At 37.9% G+C, this 20,698-nt stretch overlaps 1 protein-coding gene across 3 annotated transcripts in view; it reads right to left on the bottom strand.

Annotated features, from left to right (window-relative positions):
- Nucleotides 1-20,698, bottom strand: part of PCSK5 (proprotein convertase subtilisin/kexin type 5) — a 404,343-nt gene that overhangs the window by 30,915 nt on the left and 352,730 nt on the right. Inside the window, exons 25-28 of one of the 3 annotated variants that reach the window (XM_015594534.2) lie at nt 12,117-12,159; nt 9,044-9,180; nt 8,030-8,230; nt 2,747-2,779 (exon numbers count right to left, since the gene is read on the bottom strand). In XM_015594534.2, coding sequence (XP_015450020.1) covers nt 2,747-2,779; nt 8,030-8,230; nt 9,044-9,180; nt 12,117-12,159 — 414 coding nt within the window. Of the gene's footprint in view, nt 1-2,746; nt 2,780-3,640; nt 3,833-8,029; nt 8,231-9,043; nt 9,181-12,116; nt 12,160-20,698 lie in introns of those variants that run through there. The other 2 variants (XM_025051431.1, XM_025051430.1) reach the window with 2 other exon arrangements.

The following is a 20,698-nucleotide window of genomic DNA, read 5'->3' as shown; positions in this document are numbered from 1 at the left end:
AAGAAACCAGAAGTCAGTGTCCTTTGAGCAAGCTCATAGTATTACAGTGTTAGAAATGATCTCATGGGTAATCTTGTCTCCCTTCCCACCCAAAATAGAATCACTTCAATTTTACATTAGCTAAATATTGGTACCTGTTCATTGCCTATCGTGTAGATTTCATTCATTTATTTATTTTTCTCTTACCCTTTCTTTGACAATTGATTATCAAGACTTTCTTTGCAGACTTCCAGAGACAGGATGGCCTTAAATACTAAGGAAATATTTGAACTAACAAATGTTACTTTTTTATATATTCAAAATACATGGAGTGAATGTGTGCTTGTGTGTATGCATGCATGAAAGAGTTTTCAAGTCAAAGGTAATCACTTATTTCCCCCAAATTCTTAGATGACCACTTCTCTTCACTCCAAGATGATAACTGAGAATTCATTGTGTCTCTCATGGAGAAACATATTTTCTTTTTTGCTGTTGTTGTTCTTTGGAACAACATAATTGGTCAATGTTTTGAGTTTCTGTGCTCTTCACAGTAGCCATGGTGGAATGCAACCTAAACTTATTTTAAATTTGTCCCAAATCATTGCTAAACATCACAAAAATGGGGCCACCCACAAGCTTTCTGTCCAGTCAGTAGATAAGCAGTTCATCTCAGGCTAATACACCATTAACCTGGGGAACATTAGCACTGTTTCCTCTCTCTCTTTCCTTCCAAGAGCATTCAATGGGCAGGCTTTTCCAGGAAGTCAGCAACTCCACAGGAAGGTTTCAGAGACATATATAACAGCCTCAAAGACATCACTCAATCAGTACACATTTATTTACTGTGAGTGTCATAGTTACAATGTGTACAATTATTTTCTTCTCTTCCTGAGAGTCACTCTGGTAGAGTTGGCTCTCTAGTCACACCTGCTTTCACATCCCAGCTGTGCTGCTTATGGGTAGGGTAACCATGGATACAGTAATTAAACTCTCAGAGTCCTACTTTTCCATATCTCTAAAATGAGAGAAAATGATTCTTCCGTTATAAGATTTGTGAAGACTAAATGAGATGTGTAGATGGTAGTTCGGTCTTCCTTTTTCCTCTCTCCTGATTCCCTCATTTGTTACCATTCCACCACATTTTGGAGGCTTTTGTTTTATTTCCCTTTCTTTTTCTTCTGTTCTATATGTGGAGTGGCAGCAGGAGGCATGGCTTGGTTTCTATGATGACACTCATAGTTAATAATCTGGTAAGCCTTGTTATAGAGAAAACTAGATTCAAAGGTAAGTAGGTAGATGTGGATGTAAATATAGAGATATAAATGATTGTCCATCTAAGCCATGCAGAGTAGCAGTCTGTTTCCTAGTTTGGAGAGAAAAAATTGCCCTGGTTTTCCAGTATACTGACTTATTCATGTACTCTCCTTAGGGGGATCTGTTAAGAGCTCAGTTAGCCCTGAGGAGAGCAATGCTAGTCATGGGATTTTCACGAAAGTAGTACACATGACTCTCAACATGATCGAGTCTTTTCCCAAAGGCCTTTTTAACCTGACAATATCACTTTACCCAAAAGAGAAGGCAGCAGATAGATTAGCAACAATTCTGTTGCTAACATCAGTTCTTGCTAATCAATAGGGCGATGCAAATCAAAACCACAATGTGATATCATCTCACATCTGTTAGAACAGCTGTTATCAAAAAAGACGAGACAACAAGTGCTGTCGAGGAATGTGGAGAAATGGAACATTCCATGCACTGTTGATGGGAATGTAATTTGGTGCAGCCACTATGGAAAACAGTATGAAGATTCCTCAAGAAATAAAAAATTGAACTACCATATGGTCCAGCAATTCTCACTTCGAGGTATATAACCGAAGGAAATGAAATCACTCTCTCAAAGAGATGTCCGCACACGATGTTCACAGCAGCGTTATTTATAATAGCTAAGAAATGGAACAACCTAGGTGTCCATTGATGGATGAATAGATAAAGAAGATGTAACATATATATGCAATGGCATATTATTCAGCCATAAAAAAAAAAGGACATCTTGCCATTTGCAGCAACATGAATGAGCCTTTAGGGCATTATGCTAAGAGAAAGACAGAGAAAGACAAATACTGTATGATCTCACTTATCTTTGGAATCTTAAAAAAACCATCCTCAGAGAAACAGAGTAAATTGGTGGTTGCTGGGGGCTGTGGGTGGAGTAGAGTGGAGGGAATGGATAAAGGTGGACAAAGGCTATAAACTTCTAGTTATAAGGTGAATAAATTATGGGGATATGATATACAGCATGGTGACTATAGTTAACGATGCTGTATTGTATAGTTGAAAGTTGCTAAGAGAGTAGATCTTAAAAGTTCTCACTACACCAAAAAGGTAACTATGGAAGTGATGGATATGTTAACTAACCTTACTGTGGTGATCATTTTGCAGTGTATATGTATATCAAAACCATCATGTTATACACATTTAATCTAGACAATGATTTTGTAAATTATATCTCATTGAAACTGAGAAAAAGATTCTTACTTAATGGCTGAGAATAGTTATTCAAAAAATAATAGCAAAATAATATTTATAAGACATTGAGCACCTTGAAAATTATTGATATATGTCTAGGCCACGGGTTGATTTTCTTTCGATTTTATTATTTTTATACTAAAATGTAGTCACAAAAATATGAACTTTAATTAATTTTTTTATACTTGTATAAAATGTGATGTGTATACCTACACATACATATGTATTTATACATATCTCACATTCTGGCAATTTGATATTTTTCTGAGATATACTTGGTATAAAACTTTGTAATGTCCTCATGTATCCACTAGAGGATGCTCTGTACACATGGTTAATAGCAATTAAGCATGGGCAATGGATAAAGTCATCCTCAGCCAGAGCTCTTTATCAAAAAAGATGAGTGACTTAATCTCAACAAGTAAATTTTGACCTTGATCATAGTTTCTCGTTTTTTTCTACTCTAGAAGTTCTAGGCTGAACAGGACCTCAAAAACAAAAATCACCATGACCAAGAAAATGTAGTGTCCGTGCTTCAAAAATAACTACAGCTCAACCATGTAAAACAGGGGTTCTTCTTATTTTTAATTTAAATTAAATATGTAAAACTTCCATGGTTCAAAATGTAGAAAAGGAATGTAACGTGAAGCTTCCCTTCTAATCCCCTCTCCACCCTTTTAATGTAAACTATCCACACTATTTATCACATTGCCTTTTTTGTTTGTTTTTTGTTTTTTTGTAACTCAGCATATTTTGGAAACCACTCTTATCAGTACATAAAGAACCTCCTCATTCTTGTTTATGGCGTCACAGTATTCCATGCATGGATGTATCATACTTTATTTTTCTAATCTCCTATTGGTAACCATTTAGCTTTTTTCCCTAATCTTTGCTATTTGAAATCATGCTGCAGTGACTAGGAAAGTAAAAGGTGTATTTTTCAGCCTATTAAAGACCTGCAAAAATGGAGGCTTTTCTTGATAGCTTTCCTCTCCCAGGCATGACTACTTAGCTTATCAGGAACGTCTTTCAATGTTCTAGAAGATTTTACTGTTGAACTTCCTCCCAGTCTTTCCCCGTTGAGCACCCACTTATATTTTATGTCGTGGTTCCCTCCTCTCTCTGTTTCTCTCTTGTGACTTCTTTATCCCATTTGCTCCTCACCACCCAGCTTCTTGGGTTGGTTTCTACATCACAGAGACTCTCCTGATTTGTTGTGATTGCCTTTTCCTTATTTCCCTGTTACCTCTTTTGATTTGAAACTTCCACCTTCGTCGTTCCTGCAGCAGGCTCTTCACCAAAGATGGGCTTGAAGTGGGCACAGGTTCTTTTTCATTAAAAAAAATAAAGTGTTTTATTTTTTTAATGCAAAAAGGATAAGAAGATAAAGTTTGCCTCTAATTTGACCATTCGGAAATGTCTACTGTGTGTACTTTGGCTCGTAGGTTTTCCATTTTTATGTTGAATGTGTGAGTTATTAATTACATATGTGTATATGTGTGTAATCATTTATACCTTCTGCACACATAATACCTACATTTTGCATTAAATATAAATCTTACAAGCATTTTCTCTTGCCATTAAAATTTTTTGTAAACATTATTTTTAATGTTTTTTTGTTTTTATTTACACGAAGCATAATTCACTTTTTTAGTTGTTATTATAAATAAAGCTGCTATTAACATCTTTGCAAGTACACATTCTTGGTTAAGTCAGGACTCTGCCTGACTACTGGGTGTCCCAACTGACCATTATTTTCTACCTTCTTTTTGGGACCACTTTTCCCAGACCGATATTACTCTCTAGGCCACCCTAATTGCTTTCTTTCATGAGCTAGGGAGTGCTGTTTTGAAAGTTTACTCGAGTTTCATGTGTTAAAACTGGATCAGGTAAAAGGGTTAGGGAATAAATTAACTCTTATTGTCATATTATGTACTTGGAGCTTTATATGTGTTCTCTCATTTAATTCTCAAAATGACCTTGTGCGAAGTAGTTTCATATTCTCATTTTATAGATGAGGAAACTGAGGCTCAGAGAGGATGAGTAACTTGTTCAAGTCACATATTTGGTAAAGAACAGAGCCAGGATATGAATTCAGGTATGCTTAACTCTAAAGGCTACTACATCCACTGGAGAGATATTTTAGTAATTAATTTGGATTGTAAAATCATTTGGTAGAGACAAAAACAGTGGTGTACTGGTAAAATGGCTCTTTGGAAAACAAAACAAAAAACTTGATTTTTTTCATATTTACCAATTTCCATGGTATAAACATTTCCAACATAGCTAATTTCAAGTTGCCAACGATTTTACAACCCACTTATAAAATTCCAGTATATTTAACAATCAGTGCAAGTGGATACAAGTGGCCCCTTTATACCACTAGGCTAAAGGTTTAATTACTTACCCAGAGACATGTGTTTTCTGCACTCTGCGTTCTGATTGGTTAATTAAGAAAAAAACGATGTCCTCATTTCTAAATGAGGCAACTAGATACATCTACAAAGTCCTTCTGAAAATCAGATTCATGGCATCTTTTAGGTTTTCTGAAGTTCAGTTACTGTTAGGCCAAATATCTCTCACTCTTAAGACTTTTTTTTTTCACACGAGTGGCTTTCCGTGTTTGTAACCGACTCTGGGATTCCAGTCTTTCTCCAGAGCATAGGAATTAAGATCAAAAGACAGGCCAGTGATAAATTGTTAGGATGTGGTCAAAGATAGAAAGTTAATTCACCATGTCTGTGTTTTGTAGATTAGACTACCATCAGAATATGTAATTAGAGCTCTCTACAAACATGGTTTTAATTAATGATGCGACTAGGTGAGCAGGGGAAATGTGCAGGAATTATTCCTAGGACTTTCCGGCACTACCAGGGGGAAAACCACTTAAGAAAATCCTGATTTAACAGTAATGGAGTAAACTGTTTCTATTTCCAACAATGGTTTCAGGAAGCCAGCTGAAGCCATTATCTCCTTTCAAAACCTGTGGCCTGCCACACCTGAACATTTCTACCAGTGGTGGCTCTGTATGATTCCTGAGTCACTGCTGAAGCCATTAGCAGCCTACTTAATATTGTTCCTGTGACTGCCATGTAGAGACACAGGATTAAGTAATCTTTATGATGTATTAGTGACTGGGACGGGGACCTGGGGCTGATCTATACTTTTGCGCAGTGACTTTTTGGTGGCAGGGAGAACACAGAGTTGGCTTTACTTAATCTTGGATGGAAGATTTGCCAGGTATGGTCAGATGTAGGGAAATCTCCATCCTTCAAGTAGGAAGTAGGTATTTCCACTCTGTAGATAGTTGATGAAGAATGATGGCCCTCTAGTCATTGTCACTCTCATCGTGGGCAGCCATCTTGATAAAAGAGCTCAGTGAACTCTAATTGGATTTTTATTGCAAAGGCAATTCTCTAGTACATGCTGACATAGACAATGGGGGGAAGTCAGTTTTTGGCTGCAAGCTTGTTTCCATTGGGGAGCAGTGTGGGTGAAGGAATGTACTATGGGTAAAGGAATGTACTGAAGTTTGTCCCATCTTACCTTTCCTACCTGGATGTGCATCTGTGTTTAAAGCAATACCACCAGCTTGCAGGTATCCCTCTACAGCTACATTCTCTCATAAACACTCTGTAATTTGTCTGGGCTCCCTCTAAGTTGACCCAAGGTGACTGCAATCTGTTTTCCAACATCTTAAAGGTGTGGCTAATTAGTGCTTGTACTCTGGAACCAACCACTCTCCTGTTACACCCTCAAACTTGTTTTTTATGGAAAAGGAGGAGAAAGATGTAGGCCTTAACTTAGATACTCCCAGGACTTTATGGAGTACATTTCCCATTGACTGTCCATTTCAGTAGTGCCTAACCTATGCTGGGGAACCTGAGTCTTACCTTGCTCGGTGAAGGAACAGTTTTTTCTTACTGTATGTTTTATTTCCTAGATCACAGAAATGGAAAAGTGCAACCATGTCATTGACTGTATTGCTTTTGTCCAACCATGAGAAACATTCTCATCTCCTTCTCGAATCCCTTATTAGTGCTAAATCCTCAAAAGGACTAATTCCTTCCTCTTTTCAAAAACTACGTTTTGATAGTAGAAAATGCAGAAGGGTGGGTGTGGTGCTTCGACAATGAGGAGCAATCAAGGCCTGGTTTCTGCTTGCAAAGTGCGTAGTCCAGTTGAAAGGGATGTGTAATCATTTGCGGGATCAAGTGTGCTCTGCCTCTTGGCTCCCTGGACTTTTTCATCATCTGGATGCCAGATAAAATACAGATGTTCTGAGCTAGAAACACAGCACCAGACTATTTTCCCCTTGGCCTGCACTACCTCTTAAATGCCTGAATGGCAGACAAACTCGTTCTCAACATTTCAGTTCAGCTATAATTCACTGGAGATATCCCACTCTGAATTGAATGATTTTCTTCCCAGCTCTGTCTCTGAAACCAGCCTGTGTTCTCTGTGGCCTTTGGCTGCTGAGTTTGCAGTGGTCTCAGAATTGCTTTTCCTTTAAGTCACATATGTAGGGCTGTTGTAGTAGACAGCAGCGACAGATGACCCTTTTCTAAAATCCAGCAAGAGCCTTTCTCCTGCCCCAGATCTCCCACTCTCTCCAGCCCTTAGAAGACCCATCCTGAGCAGATCTCCTTTCAGCTGCTGTTGCTTCTGCACTGAAATGACTTTTTTTTTTTTTTTTTTAACAAATCCTTGCCTTGATATCAAATGGACAGCATCTATTTTTTTAATGAGGGTCTCTGCATGGAATATGAGTCAAATTTTTCCAGCATGAAGAAGATTTTGTTTTTTAACTACCTCAGACATGGAAAGGGCACTGAAGTTTATAATTGCAAGGAAGCCTGTGACTGAGCCTACAGGATGAGGAGGCCTATTCTGAAGACTCAGGTAGGACTGAGAATGTGTAGGTCTTACTGTTGTATCTCAAGGTTTCACATACTTCCTCCCTCCAGACCCCTCTTAGGATCCTCACTTTCTCATCTGTAACTGGAGAGGGCAACTTTTAAAAGGGAAGCTTTAATGATGGCAACTTCTAATAAGCCAGCCAGCCAGCCAGCCAGATCAGCCATTTTAGCTTAAATTCCAATACTTTAGAGCAGTTCTTCCTTGCTAACTGAAAAAGGCTACCCTACTGGCAATTTTCTTTTACCTTGATAAAGAGATACATAAATGTGATAGAAGCTATTGTGAAATCTTTGAAAAAATGATAATCTGGCTATTTCTCTATATGACTCTATGTGCTTGGAGGTCTGCTCCACCCTAGTAGAAACTCAGGTGGCCAGACCAATTGTAAATTGCTTTGGGCTTTTCTTTCTGGCCAAATGCCAGTTACAGCCCCTTCTCTCTCCTTCCCCTAGCATCAAAGAGACCCAAGCTTGATTCTCATTCAAGCTTTTGTTTCACTGCCTAGCCTTCATCCCATGGATATCCAAAAGCAAGGGTTAAAGAGGGAGGGAAAGAGGCCGAGAAGGCAGCTAGACACCTGTGATTTCCCTTAGGAGGCACATACCATTCCAGAATTTGCCTTCCATCTGGGCCTGGGTGGGACCCACACAAGTTCCATGCAGCAGCTGTAGTCCTCCTCTGCAGCTGCTGCACTTGTCGTACCCTAGGCCGGTGCAGGTTGCACAGGCTCGGTGGCAGGGTTCACATTCGCCCATCTCTGAGTCGCCATAGAAGCCAGGGTCACATTTCCTCACACAACTGCCACCTACGTAAGAGCACAGAGAGGAAACATTAAGGCGAAACTCTAGCCACTTAGCTTGGTGCTCTGTGCAGGGCCAGGTTTTGAATAGGCCAAACGGAATCTCAGGAACATTTTTGTTTGAAGTTGTTTTTAAAGAAACCAAGATGGCATTCTCTTATTTCAATGAAGAAATGTCTTAAAAGATTTAACACTTTAAGTCCTCTTTCAACTGAGAGTTTAAATTGGCTATCAGAATCTTACGTTCTTGATAAACTTCATATAAATCTCTCTATATAGAGAAAAACTGGAGATCATTGTGGGCTTTCTGCCGCACTCTCTCTCCCTTAAGTGTTCAAGTGCACTGGACTATTAGCCCTTTAATTGGAAGACACAGTATATTTCTTTCCTAACCATCCATTTCTATCAAAGTTGATGAATTGACCAAAATCTAAGAAATCTAAGACAAAGATTCTTCTTTAACTTTAACACTACTCGGGAATATATAACATGGGTTATATCTCAAGGAAAGAGTCATGGTTCTGAATATTTCAGGCGACTCGGATCCCAAAGCATTTGTCTTTAGCGTCTCTGTGCCCCAAGTTCACTCTTATTTCTATTAGCTTGGAAATATTTGAGACTAATTAATGAAACTGGAACTTTGCTTTAGTAATAAAAGCAGAAGGATGTTCTGGCTAATGTTTATTTTCAAACCAAATCAAAATTCTTGGACAAGAGGCAGCAGTTCACAAAGACCCTGAAACCAATCAAACAAGCACTCCTGTTTCTGGGTGGAGCTCTTAAACCTTGCTTTCACTTTAATGACATTTTCATGCTTACCCAAGAGAAAGAAGCCCTCTTCACACCAGTAACATTCATTCTGGTCACAGTTGCCACAGTTGGTATCACATGCTTTGCATTCAAATTCTTCACGGTAGGTCTTCTCAGGACAGGTTTTATAACAGTGGTGTTCAAACCTAGAGAAGGAGATAGAGTTTCTTCCGTGAGCTGTGTTGATGTTATTTCTCTTAACCATCATCATTTAATCTCCTTATCTATGTTTACAGATCATTTTTAACAGGTGGAGATATTTGGGTTTCAAGGAAGAAAACTTTCTCCTGATCTGTGTGAGCCCTCCAAATAAGTCACTAACCACCTCTCTCTGGATCTCTGAGGACCTGTTATCAGGGCAGCTGGGAGGAGGCTGGAGAGAAGGAAAGGGGTACTGATATTCATTTATGGAGTACTGATAATGCGTCAAGTATTATTAGTTCATTTAAACCTCAGCATAATCCCAATACAGGGGGCTATTACTTACCTTTAATTTCTAGATAAGGGACCTGAGCCTCAAGATTTCGTGCTCAAAATCACGTAGATAGTTAAAGGTGGGGCTGGGATTTCAACCAAGATTTGTTTGAACAGACAGTTTGTGTGCTTTTGCTACATGGCACCAGCAAGGTCTGAAATAGCTGTGTTGAGTACAAGTGGCTTACCAAAATGTCTATAACCAGAGTATTAATATCAACAGTAAAGTGACTTAGCTTTTATCTCTGTATATTTTCATGCATACTGTTCATTATTCCTATTCTATAGGAATTGTATTTCCGACTCCATTGAATTAACAGGCTCATTTGAAGGGGAAGTGGAATGAAGTTGACCTTTGCCCTTTGATAAATTTTGTGCCATTAACAGGATATCTGAAGCAGGCTTCTCATTTTTTCCTTAACAATTCTATTGTACAATGTTGTACAATTCAAAGTCATCACACATTCTAAAGGGTTATAAATGTGTGTTTCTTGAAACAAATATCACATGTTTTACCCTTAGTGATATTGGGCATGTCATTTTTAGCATATATTAGGCCTTCACTTAACGTGATTGATAGGTTATGTGACTTCAAGTAAAGTAATGTGAAATGAAACCAATTTTACCATAGGCTAATCGATATAAACAAGAGTTAAGTTCCTATGGCATCTCAGCATTATAACAAAATGACGTTGTATGGAATTACATTATTCAGACTTGTTGTATTTGTTTTTCAAAGGGTTTTATGAAATCTGCTCATTAATGGTGAGCTGGAGAGGCTAACAGAGTTGGCTCCAAAGTTTAACAGAGGATATTGTCAGGTGACAAAAGAAGTAGGTGCTGGTCAAAGGGTATGTTCTAGTGTCAAAATCAAGAAGGGTAGAGTTAGGCTGAAGGTATGCAGAGTCATATGGGGGACAAAGGAGAATTTCTCTCACATACTTCTACACGATCACGCTTTCTTTGAGGCTATGTCCTCCTTCCTTGGTTCTCTGAGGAACATTTTATGTCCCCAACCGTCTGATCTTATCAAGAAATGCTTGTATCTCTGCTGTCTGTCTCTGCTTGGGGTATCTGTGGCAGGCCATATGCTGGGTAAATGCCAACTGCAAACATGCTGACAAATTCCTTTCTGCTTGTTTACTGTTGTCTGGTCTACCTTCTAATAGTCAAATCTGGGGCCTCTTCTCTACCCATCCTCCCCTGTTTAAATGGAACATTAATTTAAATCAGTAGGTCAGGAGTGTAGTGATATAGAGACATGGTCAATGTAGAGAATAATAGGCAACTCTGAGAAAGTTGAATTAAAAGGTTAAAAATGAACAGGACAAACAAACAGGTACTCATGGACATGGACTATAGACTAGTGGTTACCAGAGGGTAGAGGGTGGAGGGAAGGGGGAGCGGGGAGATAGATGGGATAAAGGGGGTCAAATATGTGGTGACAGAAAGAAATATAACTATGGGAGGTGAACACACAGTGTAAATATATATATATACACACACACACACATATATATATATACAGGCCTTACTGTTAAAGTATACAGCTGAAACTTATTGGATTTCATTAACCAATGTCACCATAAAAAAATAATTAATTTTTAAAAACCCTATAAAGTTAAGTAATGATAAAGTTAGCTGATCATTTATAATATGTTTCAGCTTATTCGGTTTCCCTTTCCCTCCCATCCACCTCACCCCTTTTAATGTCCTCTCACCCACTGTCACATTTTAAGACCCTTGGAATCAAGTCCACCAAAGATGAGGTGACCCAAATCTAGACCCTACCCTAGCTCTTGGTGCAACATAAATGGATCTATAGCCTCTCTGAGCTTCAGTTTTCTCTTCTGTAGAATAACATCAATCTTGTGTCCTTGACAACATTCATGGAAAGGTGAAGAGAAGAAAGGGATGTGAGAGTTTGTTTATCATAAAACTCCCAGTTCTTAGGATGACAGGGAGGAATTATGTAGTCTATGCATTATGTGGGTCTACCCTTTCTTTTCATCTCCTTTCTTTACTTAGTTTTTCTTCCAAGATAGGCACCAATGTACCCTGTAAGAGAGACTAGAATAGGAAGTGGAAGTGATATTGAGACAACTATTTGATTTGTAGATTTGTATTACAGAACTTCGTGGGTGATGGTTACCTGCATTTTGTTTAACCTAGTGATCTGTGTCTCTCATTACCTAGGGTGTGATTGAGAGCTAATGTAGCACCTGGCTTTATCCTGGTCTGTCCAACTCTTGTTAAGAACAAGGTCTCCTCCATGCAGACTCTGGAAACAGCTTGCTTGAGGTTGGGTATATTATTAAAGTCTGTCCAGAACCACCAAGGTCTGAATCTTGGTAACCCGTGGCAAGATTCCTAGACACCAGTGTCAGGTTGAGTGACTTCCAGGACCAAGAAAGAGAAGGCCTCCTTTCCAGGCAAGAAAACAGCTAGGCTCTTAACTGCTAAATCCAAGAATTGTTCATTAATAGCCTACAGGGCAGAGTTGCTTCAGGCTACAGGGCCTCTTTCCTTTAATCACTGATTTAGGGTTAAGTCAGTAATGCTTAAACTGCAGAAAAGTTAGTGCCATGAAAAAGAAGGCCAGACTTACATGTAGTACCCTGTAGCGCATGATGTGCAGGTTCCTGGATCATCTGGAAAAAAATTATAAGAATGAAAAATAATAAAGAGTTCATCATTTGTGAAAATGGGTTTGGGAAAGTTTTGGCTTGGGACAAATAATCTTCTGGGATAGTTTTATGAAATGTACTGTCCAGAAATAGTCTTAGAACAGATTGCACTATTTTCAGTGAGTAACAAGATATACACAATGATTTATCTTTATCAAAGCTAGTAAAATAAGAGGCCTCATAAGTGCTGGCCCTCACTTTCAAGGATGAGTAGGCCCAAGCTACTGGGTCTTCAAATTGTAGATCAAGAACCATTCACTTTGAGGAACTCCTGGTCTCTGTCGAGGTAAAGGCATCAAGCGCACTTACTCGCTTGCTCTCTCTCTCTCTCTCTCCCTCCCTCACCCTTTCCCTCTCCCTCTCTCTGTCTCTCTCTCTCAGAAAGGGCTTCAGGCTTTCGACCCTGAATAGTAGGTTTTCCGTGAATTACCCCAAATGCCTGCCAGTGTGAGAGATTGTAGGGAGGCTTCTTTGAAATCTGGACAATTGTTTTTTTCCAATACGGTATCCACTTTGTGTTCTGTAGTTCAAAACCCTCTTAAAGAAACTGTCCTGTTCTCATTAAGTATAATGATTCAATGTGTCCCTGTTGGCTCAGGGGACTCTTTCCTACAGCTTTCAGGGAACTTAATGAGAGAGAAATCACTAACTCAGTCTACTTCCCTCCTTCTTAACCCTCCCTGAAAATTCCCAGGTCCAATTATTAAAGGAATTCTATGACTTCTCTGGTTTACAATTTTTCTGAGTGAGAGTTACTGTTAGCAAGTTCTTTCTATCTGTTATAGTCCTTCTCTTTTCATTCTAATAGGAGATGGAAAACAATTGTTCCTCTTTAAAACATTTTCTTGGTATGTAAAGATTTTATGTCACCTTTAACTAGATTTAAAGTAAACGAAATGATGTCCTTTGAACTTTGTGCTTAGCTTTCCTTTCTGATCTACTTTAGGTTCTAGCTTGGTTTCACAGAGTCTGCCCCTTAGTGATAGAGCCTTGACTGAATCTTTAGTCAAACATTGGGTCCTCCTAGGGTTCTTGCAAGACAGCATATTATATATTACACATAATACAACTAATGCATTGCACCAAAAGTTATAGTGGAAACATTTCTAGAAGAGGCTCTGCCATTTACACAGGTATTCCCAGAACCTTCTGGAAGTAGCCTAGTGATCATGCAGTGGAGAGGGTACTGGTCTGGAACTGGGCTGCCTGTCTCTAGTTTGAGGTTTTAATCTTGGCGTAACTCTCTTGTGAACTTGCATAAATGGCTATGTTCTTATTTCTGTGGTCGTAAAATGATCTGGTTGCTAAGCCTTCCCCAAAATCGAAGATTCTGGAGCTGAGTCTAGCAAGACTTGGCAAACTATGGCCAACCCTAGGGCCAGATCTGGCTCTGCCCTTTTGTTTACATATCACCTACAAAACCTTTTATGCTACACCATCATTTGAATAGTTACAACAGATATAGGAAATACTATCTGTCACTCTATAAAAAAAGTTTGCTGGCCTCTGGCTAGAGCACTGGTGGCTCATGACTTTGTCATGTTCACCTTTGTTAGATAACACAGGTGTAAATGTTATTTATTTATTTTTTTAACTACTGGCCCCAGAGTTCCTCTTAGGGAGAAAACTTTTTTTTTTTTTTTTAATGAAAGAGCATATTTTGGAATAGAAGTTTGATGGGAAAGACTGAACAAGACCCAAGACAACCAAAAAGATAGCCAGGCCCTTTTGTATGTAGGAGGCCATGATTTGCTCATGGTAGGAAAATGGTTTTCATGTCTAGGTGAACATGGTTTGTTACAGGGTAACTAGAGGAGGAAAATGGAATGAACCATAAGCTAGGCTAATTAAGTGGAATCAGAAATCTGAAGAGAGAGGTACCATGAGAAAGAAAAGCTCAGTGGAATTCTTTAAATTCTTGGTGGAGGGATTTCTGCATCCACAGTTCATGAATTGAGAATCCATTTTAAAGGGGTGCAAAGGTCCCAATGAACACTAGTTGTTCCACTGGGTAAGTATTTTCCTGCTGCAAGTCTGTGTTGGAATCTACATTCTTTTCAGGTCTGTTCCTGAATAAGTTACTACTACTCAGCTCGCTTTGGGGCAGCTTACTTTTCCCTGCCTGTCCCCGATGAACATATTTGACTCTGACAGTTTTGCTAATTTGGCAAGGGCTAAGGAAATTCTAATCCTGTTCTCTAATGTTCTGGCCATTCTTCCCATCTAGGAATTTAATGAGTTTGCTCTCTGCTCCTTTAAACAGGTCACTGATGAAAATGTTAAATAGAACCAACCCTCAGAAATATGCATACCAATATAATCTTGAGTCCAGGGACTTTTCCAGCCCAGTTGCACAGTGAATTTGGTACTTTCACAACAGTTTGCATAAATGAATAATGCATAGAACAGGAACTGTGTCCTATAACAGCTTATGAATGCCCATTAGTCTTTCTCATTATTACCAGTTGTTCAAAAGAGTAAGAATTATTTTTTAAAACATTTTCATCCCAGAAGACCCGTAAGTCAGACATAAACTAAATGGATTTAGTTTGACCCCTGAGAGGTAGCTGTTATAAGATTAAAGAAAGGTAACAATCCCAAACCTAGAAGTTGACTCTAAGTCAAGTTGGCATTTGGATGTAAAGAAGGGTGGCTTAAGGAGAAAGATGAATTTTCCTGGCTGTGTGTGTGTGTGTGTGTGTGTGTGTGTGTGTGTGTGTGTGGTGGTAGGTGAGAAATGGAAGAGTCTAAACAACCTAGGATTTGTGTGTGTGTGTGTGTGTGTGTGGTGGTGGTGGTAGGTGAGAAATGGAAGAGTCTAAACAAGCTAGGATGATTAACTGTCTTGGAAGGTATTATCCAAAGTAGGATGTTTAAATAGCTCTGGTTATTTGATCTTGTCAAACTTCTGAGCTGAGAGAGCATGTTTTGAAGAGGAAGGAGGCAAGTTCAGTCAGAATTCAGAGAGAGCCTCACACATTTGGAAAAAAGCCTTCTGAAACAGTTACTGGCTTCCAGTTGCTGACATCCCCGCTAAGGAGAATGTGTGTGCAGATGCCTTGTCAAGATGGAGATACAGCCTTCATTTCTTAAAAAAAAAAAAAAATTTATTTTATGATTTCATTTTTATGGGGTGGGATAGGCAGGACTACAATATCTACTGTGTCTTAAGAGGTCTTCATGCTTTTCCCCATCATCTTTCCACTGTTTCCTTGTTGATCATCAGAGTTAGAATCATTGTGAACTCATTGCCCTCATGGAGACATTAGCTCCTGTGATCCACATACCTTCAGTGGTCAGCTGACACTCTCTGCCATTGTACCGTGTTTTCAGAAACACCTATAGCCTTCACCACTGAATGTGGATGGATCAAGGTTACATTCGGAGTTATGTACATTTTACTTAAAAAGTGTATTGGAAAAGGGATATTTTAAAATTGAGATGGAACTGAACATTTAAAAATGTCCAGAGAAAAATAATTTATTTTTATGGTTTACATAAGTTTTGAGTCACAGTATTAAAGAGACATACAAGCTAAAATGACTCTAGATTGCTTTTTTTTAATTTATTGTTCTTATTGTATATTTATTTTTCATTTGGGGGAGACAGAAGAAGCTTAGTGTCTTAAGAGTAGCCCTTTATCATATAATGTCTAGATATGATAGAATTAGCCATGGATGAGACAAACTGTTTAGGCAGAACTGACTCTGCACAACTGTGGGGAAAAGTTAATATCAGGGTACTCCTATCTTACCTTTGGCTCTTTTTTCAAGATTATTTTCAGGCATCTAGGTCTTTCATTCATTCCCAATGCTAGCCCTCCCTCTACCACTGCCTATTGAAACCTATCTGCCCTGTGTTCCATTTATGCAAAGGACTTCTGAGTTACTGCCTAGGCTGATGACTAATAGGCATGTTAAACTTGTGCTCTTGGGAGGCTCTTGGGGTCTCACCTACCTCAATACCTTCTTGGGTATTCTAGACTCATTAGGTACTTTCTACCTTGACTTAGGACACAACTGTACATGTTCCAGAAAACAGCACACACCTTATTGTAATTCAACATACCCTGCTTTTCCCAGATGATCTCAGACTTTGGCTCAATCACCTTCCCAGATCCAATCACCTATATTCTAGGCTTGACCAAATTTGGGGTTCTATTTTCCTTCTCAATGCCTTTCATACTTAGGTACAGTATTAGACCAAACTGATACTCCACCCATACTCATAGGTTTTTAGACCTAGTAGCTCTCCAAGCTCCATGATAACAGAAATCTAAAGCAGTAAATTCCATACTTTTTTGACTGATCACTCCATTGGTTTTAAAAAAATTAGTATGTACCTGCAATGCATATATATATGTATGTGTGTAAATTATTTCTATATACTGATGTATGAATATTTTACATATCTTAAAAAGGAATGCAAAAGTTGAAAATTTGAGTGGATAACATAAAAATAATTGTGAATATAGTTCTATTTTTCCTGTAACCTAGTCAGTTGTCTTGCACACTTCCCATTGGAGACCAGTGACTCAGGCCACACCTAACCAAATGCCACATCTGAGCTAATGAATTCATGTATTAACTTTCCAAAATTATGTTTTACATTCGGTTCCTTAGAGTTATAACTGGAAGGAATGGCTCTCTGATGGGTTCATTCATCTATATGTATATAAGGACTTCCTGCACTTGACTTTCAGCCCTTCTTTATTTATAAATTGAATATATGTTTCTAATTAACTTGTTAACTTATCATTTTTAGATTGGGCGATAAGATGAAAATATAGATCTGAGTGAACGTGTTTGAGTAATATGACTAGATTCTACTTTTCCCACTTTTCTACCATCCTCTATAGCTTTAGTATAAATTTGTTCTCTGAAACAAACTTTCTAGATGAAAATAACCACTGATAATGTCCCTATGAAAGGCAACCTAAAAGTTCATCTGTTGGAAATAGGTTTAAAAAAATACGGTACATTTATACAAGATGGGCTAGTAGTACTCATTAAAATCTTGTTTCTCAGTGTTTAATGACATGATAACATTTTCATGATAGGCTATGTGAAAAAGGGCAAAAATATATATCTGAATATGTCTATAATGTGTATATGTATCTACATGTATAGATATGACTTTATAAAAAATCAGAAGAAAAAGCTAAAATGTTAACAGTGATTATCTGTCTGATTTTATGTATATATTCCTATATTTTCTTTATAAATGTTATTACAGAATTAATTAGAATAAAAAATGCTGTTAAGGAAAGGAAGAAAATGCTCAGGTTATGAGTTCCAGGGGTCATTAGGGCCACAAGTTTGGAAATAGTTTCCTCCCACAGATTTTTCCTAAGAGAGCAGCCTTTTTGGTTATGTTCTTCATTTTCTGTCCCTCTCCTGCCCACTTCTGTTTTCTCGTCTTTCAGTTTTGTTCCTCAGCAATTCCTAAACCCTACATCACCAGGGCAAGACTGACGTTCTTCCATGGGGTGTGGTTAAGACAGTGGCAGATGTTTGTACAAACTTCTTTTAAAAAATTCACTTTTAATATAAATTGTTTTTCTAATAGGATTCTGTAAAGGAGGCAGATGACTAGAAAATGTGGTTATTCTTGGCTTTCCCTCAGACTCACTAACCAGACTAGGGGCTGTCACTTGGGCCAAGCATTCTTAAGCAATTCCCTTTATGTGCACCTGCAGCCCTGTTGGAGCATCAGCAGAATGCCCACCCCATACTGAGACGTACTACTGCTCCCTTTGAGGGGAGAGAAGTGTTATAAGTAGCCAATACTTAGATTGTTTTGGGAGATAATTAAGCACATTGTCAACGATGCATATCCCAGAGTAAACATGTACTTAGTTATTAGACAACAGTGTACAAATTTGTAGGAGTGTCACTAACATTTTTCAGTCCACTCAAGGATAATGAACTGGGTAAGAGATTTATATGCCCAAAGAGTGCAACTAATTATAGGCCCCAAATAGCACAAAAATTAGTACATAATTCAAGTAGGCCTTGTACTTAGAATTGCTTCACATAATTAACACTCAAATACAAATTGGACCATCTGATAGCTTTGTCAAAGCAGAAGATTTTTCTGGAAGGTTCAGTAGTGCTGGGATACAAAGTATTTGGTTGGGAGACTTTTGATGATTTTCAATCATTTTGTCCTCACTGGTGTCCAAGGACAATGAATAAATATTTGAATTGGCAGTAGTGCAAATGCTGCAGCTGACAATAGGGCATAACCCCCTGGAGGGACACAGTAGTAGAAAAGACTTGAATAAATAATCTAGATCATTGTTTACAAATGTTGACTAAAAGAGGGCTCAGTTCTTTATTGGACTCTAGTTCTTTACCTAGTCTTCTGATTCTAAAAATGGAATATCATAATAGGCAAGCTGTTTCTGGATTTCCATTTTTGTCTAGACTGACTAGCAGGTGGAAGTGATGGATGAATACATGCAGCTGAGTTCCTATAGGGATCTCTCACTACAGCTATATGTTCATTCACTTATTCATTCATTCATTTTAGAGGGAAGAAAGACAATAAAAGAAAAATTAGATAATTATTAGATGTAAATAAAATGTAAATCTTCAATAAATGCATGGAAATCCAAGTTCCATGAGGACAAGTCGTTTTGTTTTGTTTTCCTATACTTTAATACCAAGAGTATTGCCTGCTGCATAGCAGATGCCCCAGAAATATGCACTGAATGAAGAAAAACACATAAATAAGTACATAAAATCAAATAAAGTGTTAGAGAGTGATGAGACTAGAATGACGAAAGGCCTTAATTTAGATAGGCGAGTTAGGGAGAAAGTTTTTTAAGAATTGATGTTTGAATAGCGATCTGAATGATGACAAGAAGCTAGCCATATGAAGTTCTAAGGTCAGAGTGTTCCAGACAGAGGTGAAGAAAAGCTTGATCATTTCGAGGAACATAAAGAAGGTCAGTGAGTTTGGAGGGGATAAAGAAAAAGGGAGAGAGTCTGGAGATGAGGCCAGGATCATGTGCAGGATCAGATCAGACATGGTCTTCCAGGCCAGGGTGAGAGGTTTGCATTCTAATCTAAGAGTAATGAGAAGCCTTATAGAAAAGATGTGATGCGATCTGATTTACTTAAAAAGATCACTGTGGGTGCTGTGTAGAAAATGACTTAATATTTAACTGTAGAAGTGGTTTCATCTATTAAATCTTTCAAAACTAGGTTCCTGTGTAACACATTTTAGAAACACTTTTTTGAGGAATACACTAGAGAAGAAATGATTTAGGGATAAACGAAGACTGTGGCTGTAGTAATGAAGAAAAATCAGATTTGAGATAAATTCGAGAAGATTAGATAATAAGATGTGAGATAATAAGATGTGAGAGGTGAGGAAGCAGGATGATTCCCTGACTCTGGCTTGAGCACATGGATGGATGGAAAATGAAGAACACTCAGTAGTAAAATGGACTTAGGAACAATAAACAAATACTTAACTGATTATGTAGTATAGTCCATATACTGCTTTGGATATTATAAGGAGTATATACAGATAAGAAAGGCAAACCCTACCCTCAAGGAGTTTGAAGTCTGCTGAGGGGAGAGTAATTAAGAAAGTTAATTAGAGAAGAACTTATGATGTGGCAAAATGTAGAATAGATAAACAAACCTCTAATTGGTACATCGCAGAAATATTTATTTAGGGCCTGAAGGAAATCAAGTTATGATTCTCCTGTCTTCTCACTTAATTGGGTTTTGAATATTTTCTTTTTGAATGGAAATATTCAGAGTATTCTTACTATAGTTAGTAAATGGGAACCTAAGGATGATAGTTTCTGTGTAAGTATGAATGAAAAATAAACTTGGCAGGAAAAGGGGACAAGAAAAAACCATCCTAGTCTTAACCTTGCCATTGGGTAGATTAAACAACAACAACATCTCGTATAGGTTTATAGTTAGGATTTATATTATCTCAGTGTTCTGGAACATCTCGAAAGGAAAATTCAAATTAAAGTAGTCCCAAGTACAGTATCCCAGGGCAATTGGCAGAAGCAAATGCAAATCTTCTCTAGAGAAAGGTAATCTTAACCTAGATCTCAAAGTATTCTCACAGGTAAATTTTCAAAATTTATGTTTTTATTTATTTATTAATTTTTTCTTTTTCATTGTTTCATTATGGCAACATTGCTTAACGAAATCCAGTAAGTTTCAAGTGTACAAAATTTATGTTTTTTTAAAAAACCATAAACTATACAAGGAAATCTGGCACTATGAGAGAAAGTCAGCAGAAATAACAGCAGAATCTATGTGCTATTAAAGAAATAAAAGAGCATCCTGAAAATAGAAAAGTACCCCAAAGTTTGGAAAAGAACTAATATAACCTCTATAACTAAGGATGTAAAAGTTTGAATTTAAACTCAATGGCTGGATTAAATAGTAGATTAGGCATAATAGAAAGAGAATTGGTGAACTCAAGGTAAAGAAAAGATAAAAAAAAATCAGGTCAGAGAAAAAAA

Source organism: Pteropus alecto, unplaced genomic scaffold (genome assembly GCF_000325575.1).
Source record: "Pteropus alecto unplaced genomic scaffold, ASM32557v1 scaffold95, whole genome shotgun sequence".
NCBI lineage: Eukaryota > Metazoa > Chordata > Mammalia > Chiroptera > Pteropodidae > Pteropus > Pteropus alecto.
This window is presented reverse-complemented; position numbering and strand designations above follow the sequence as displayed.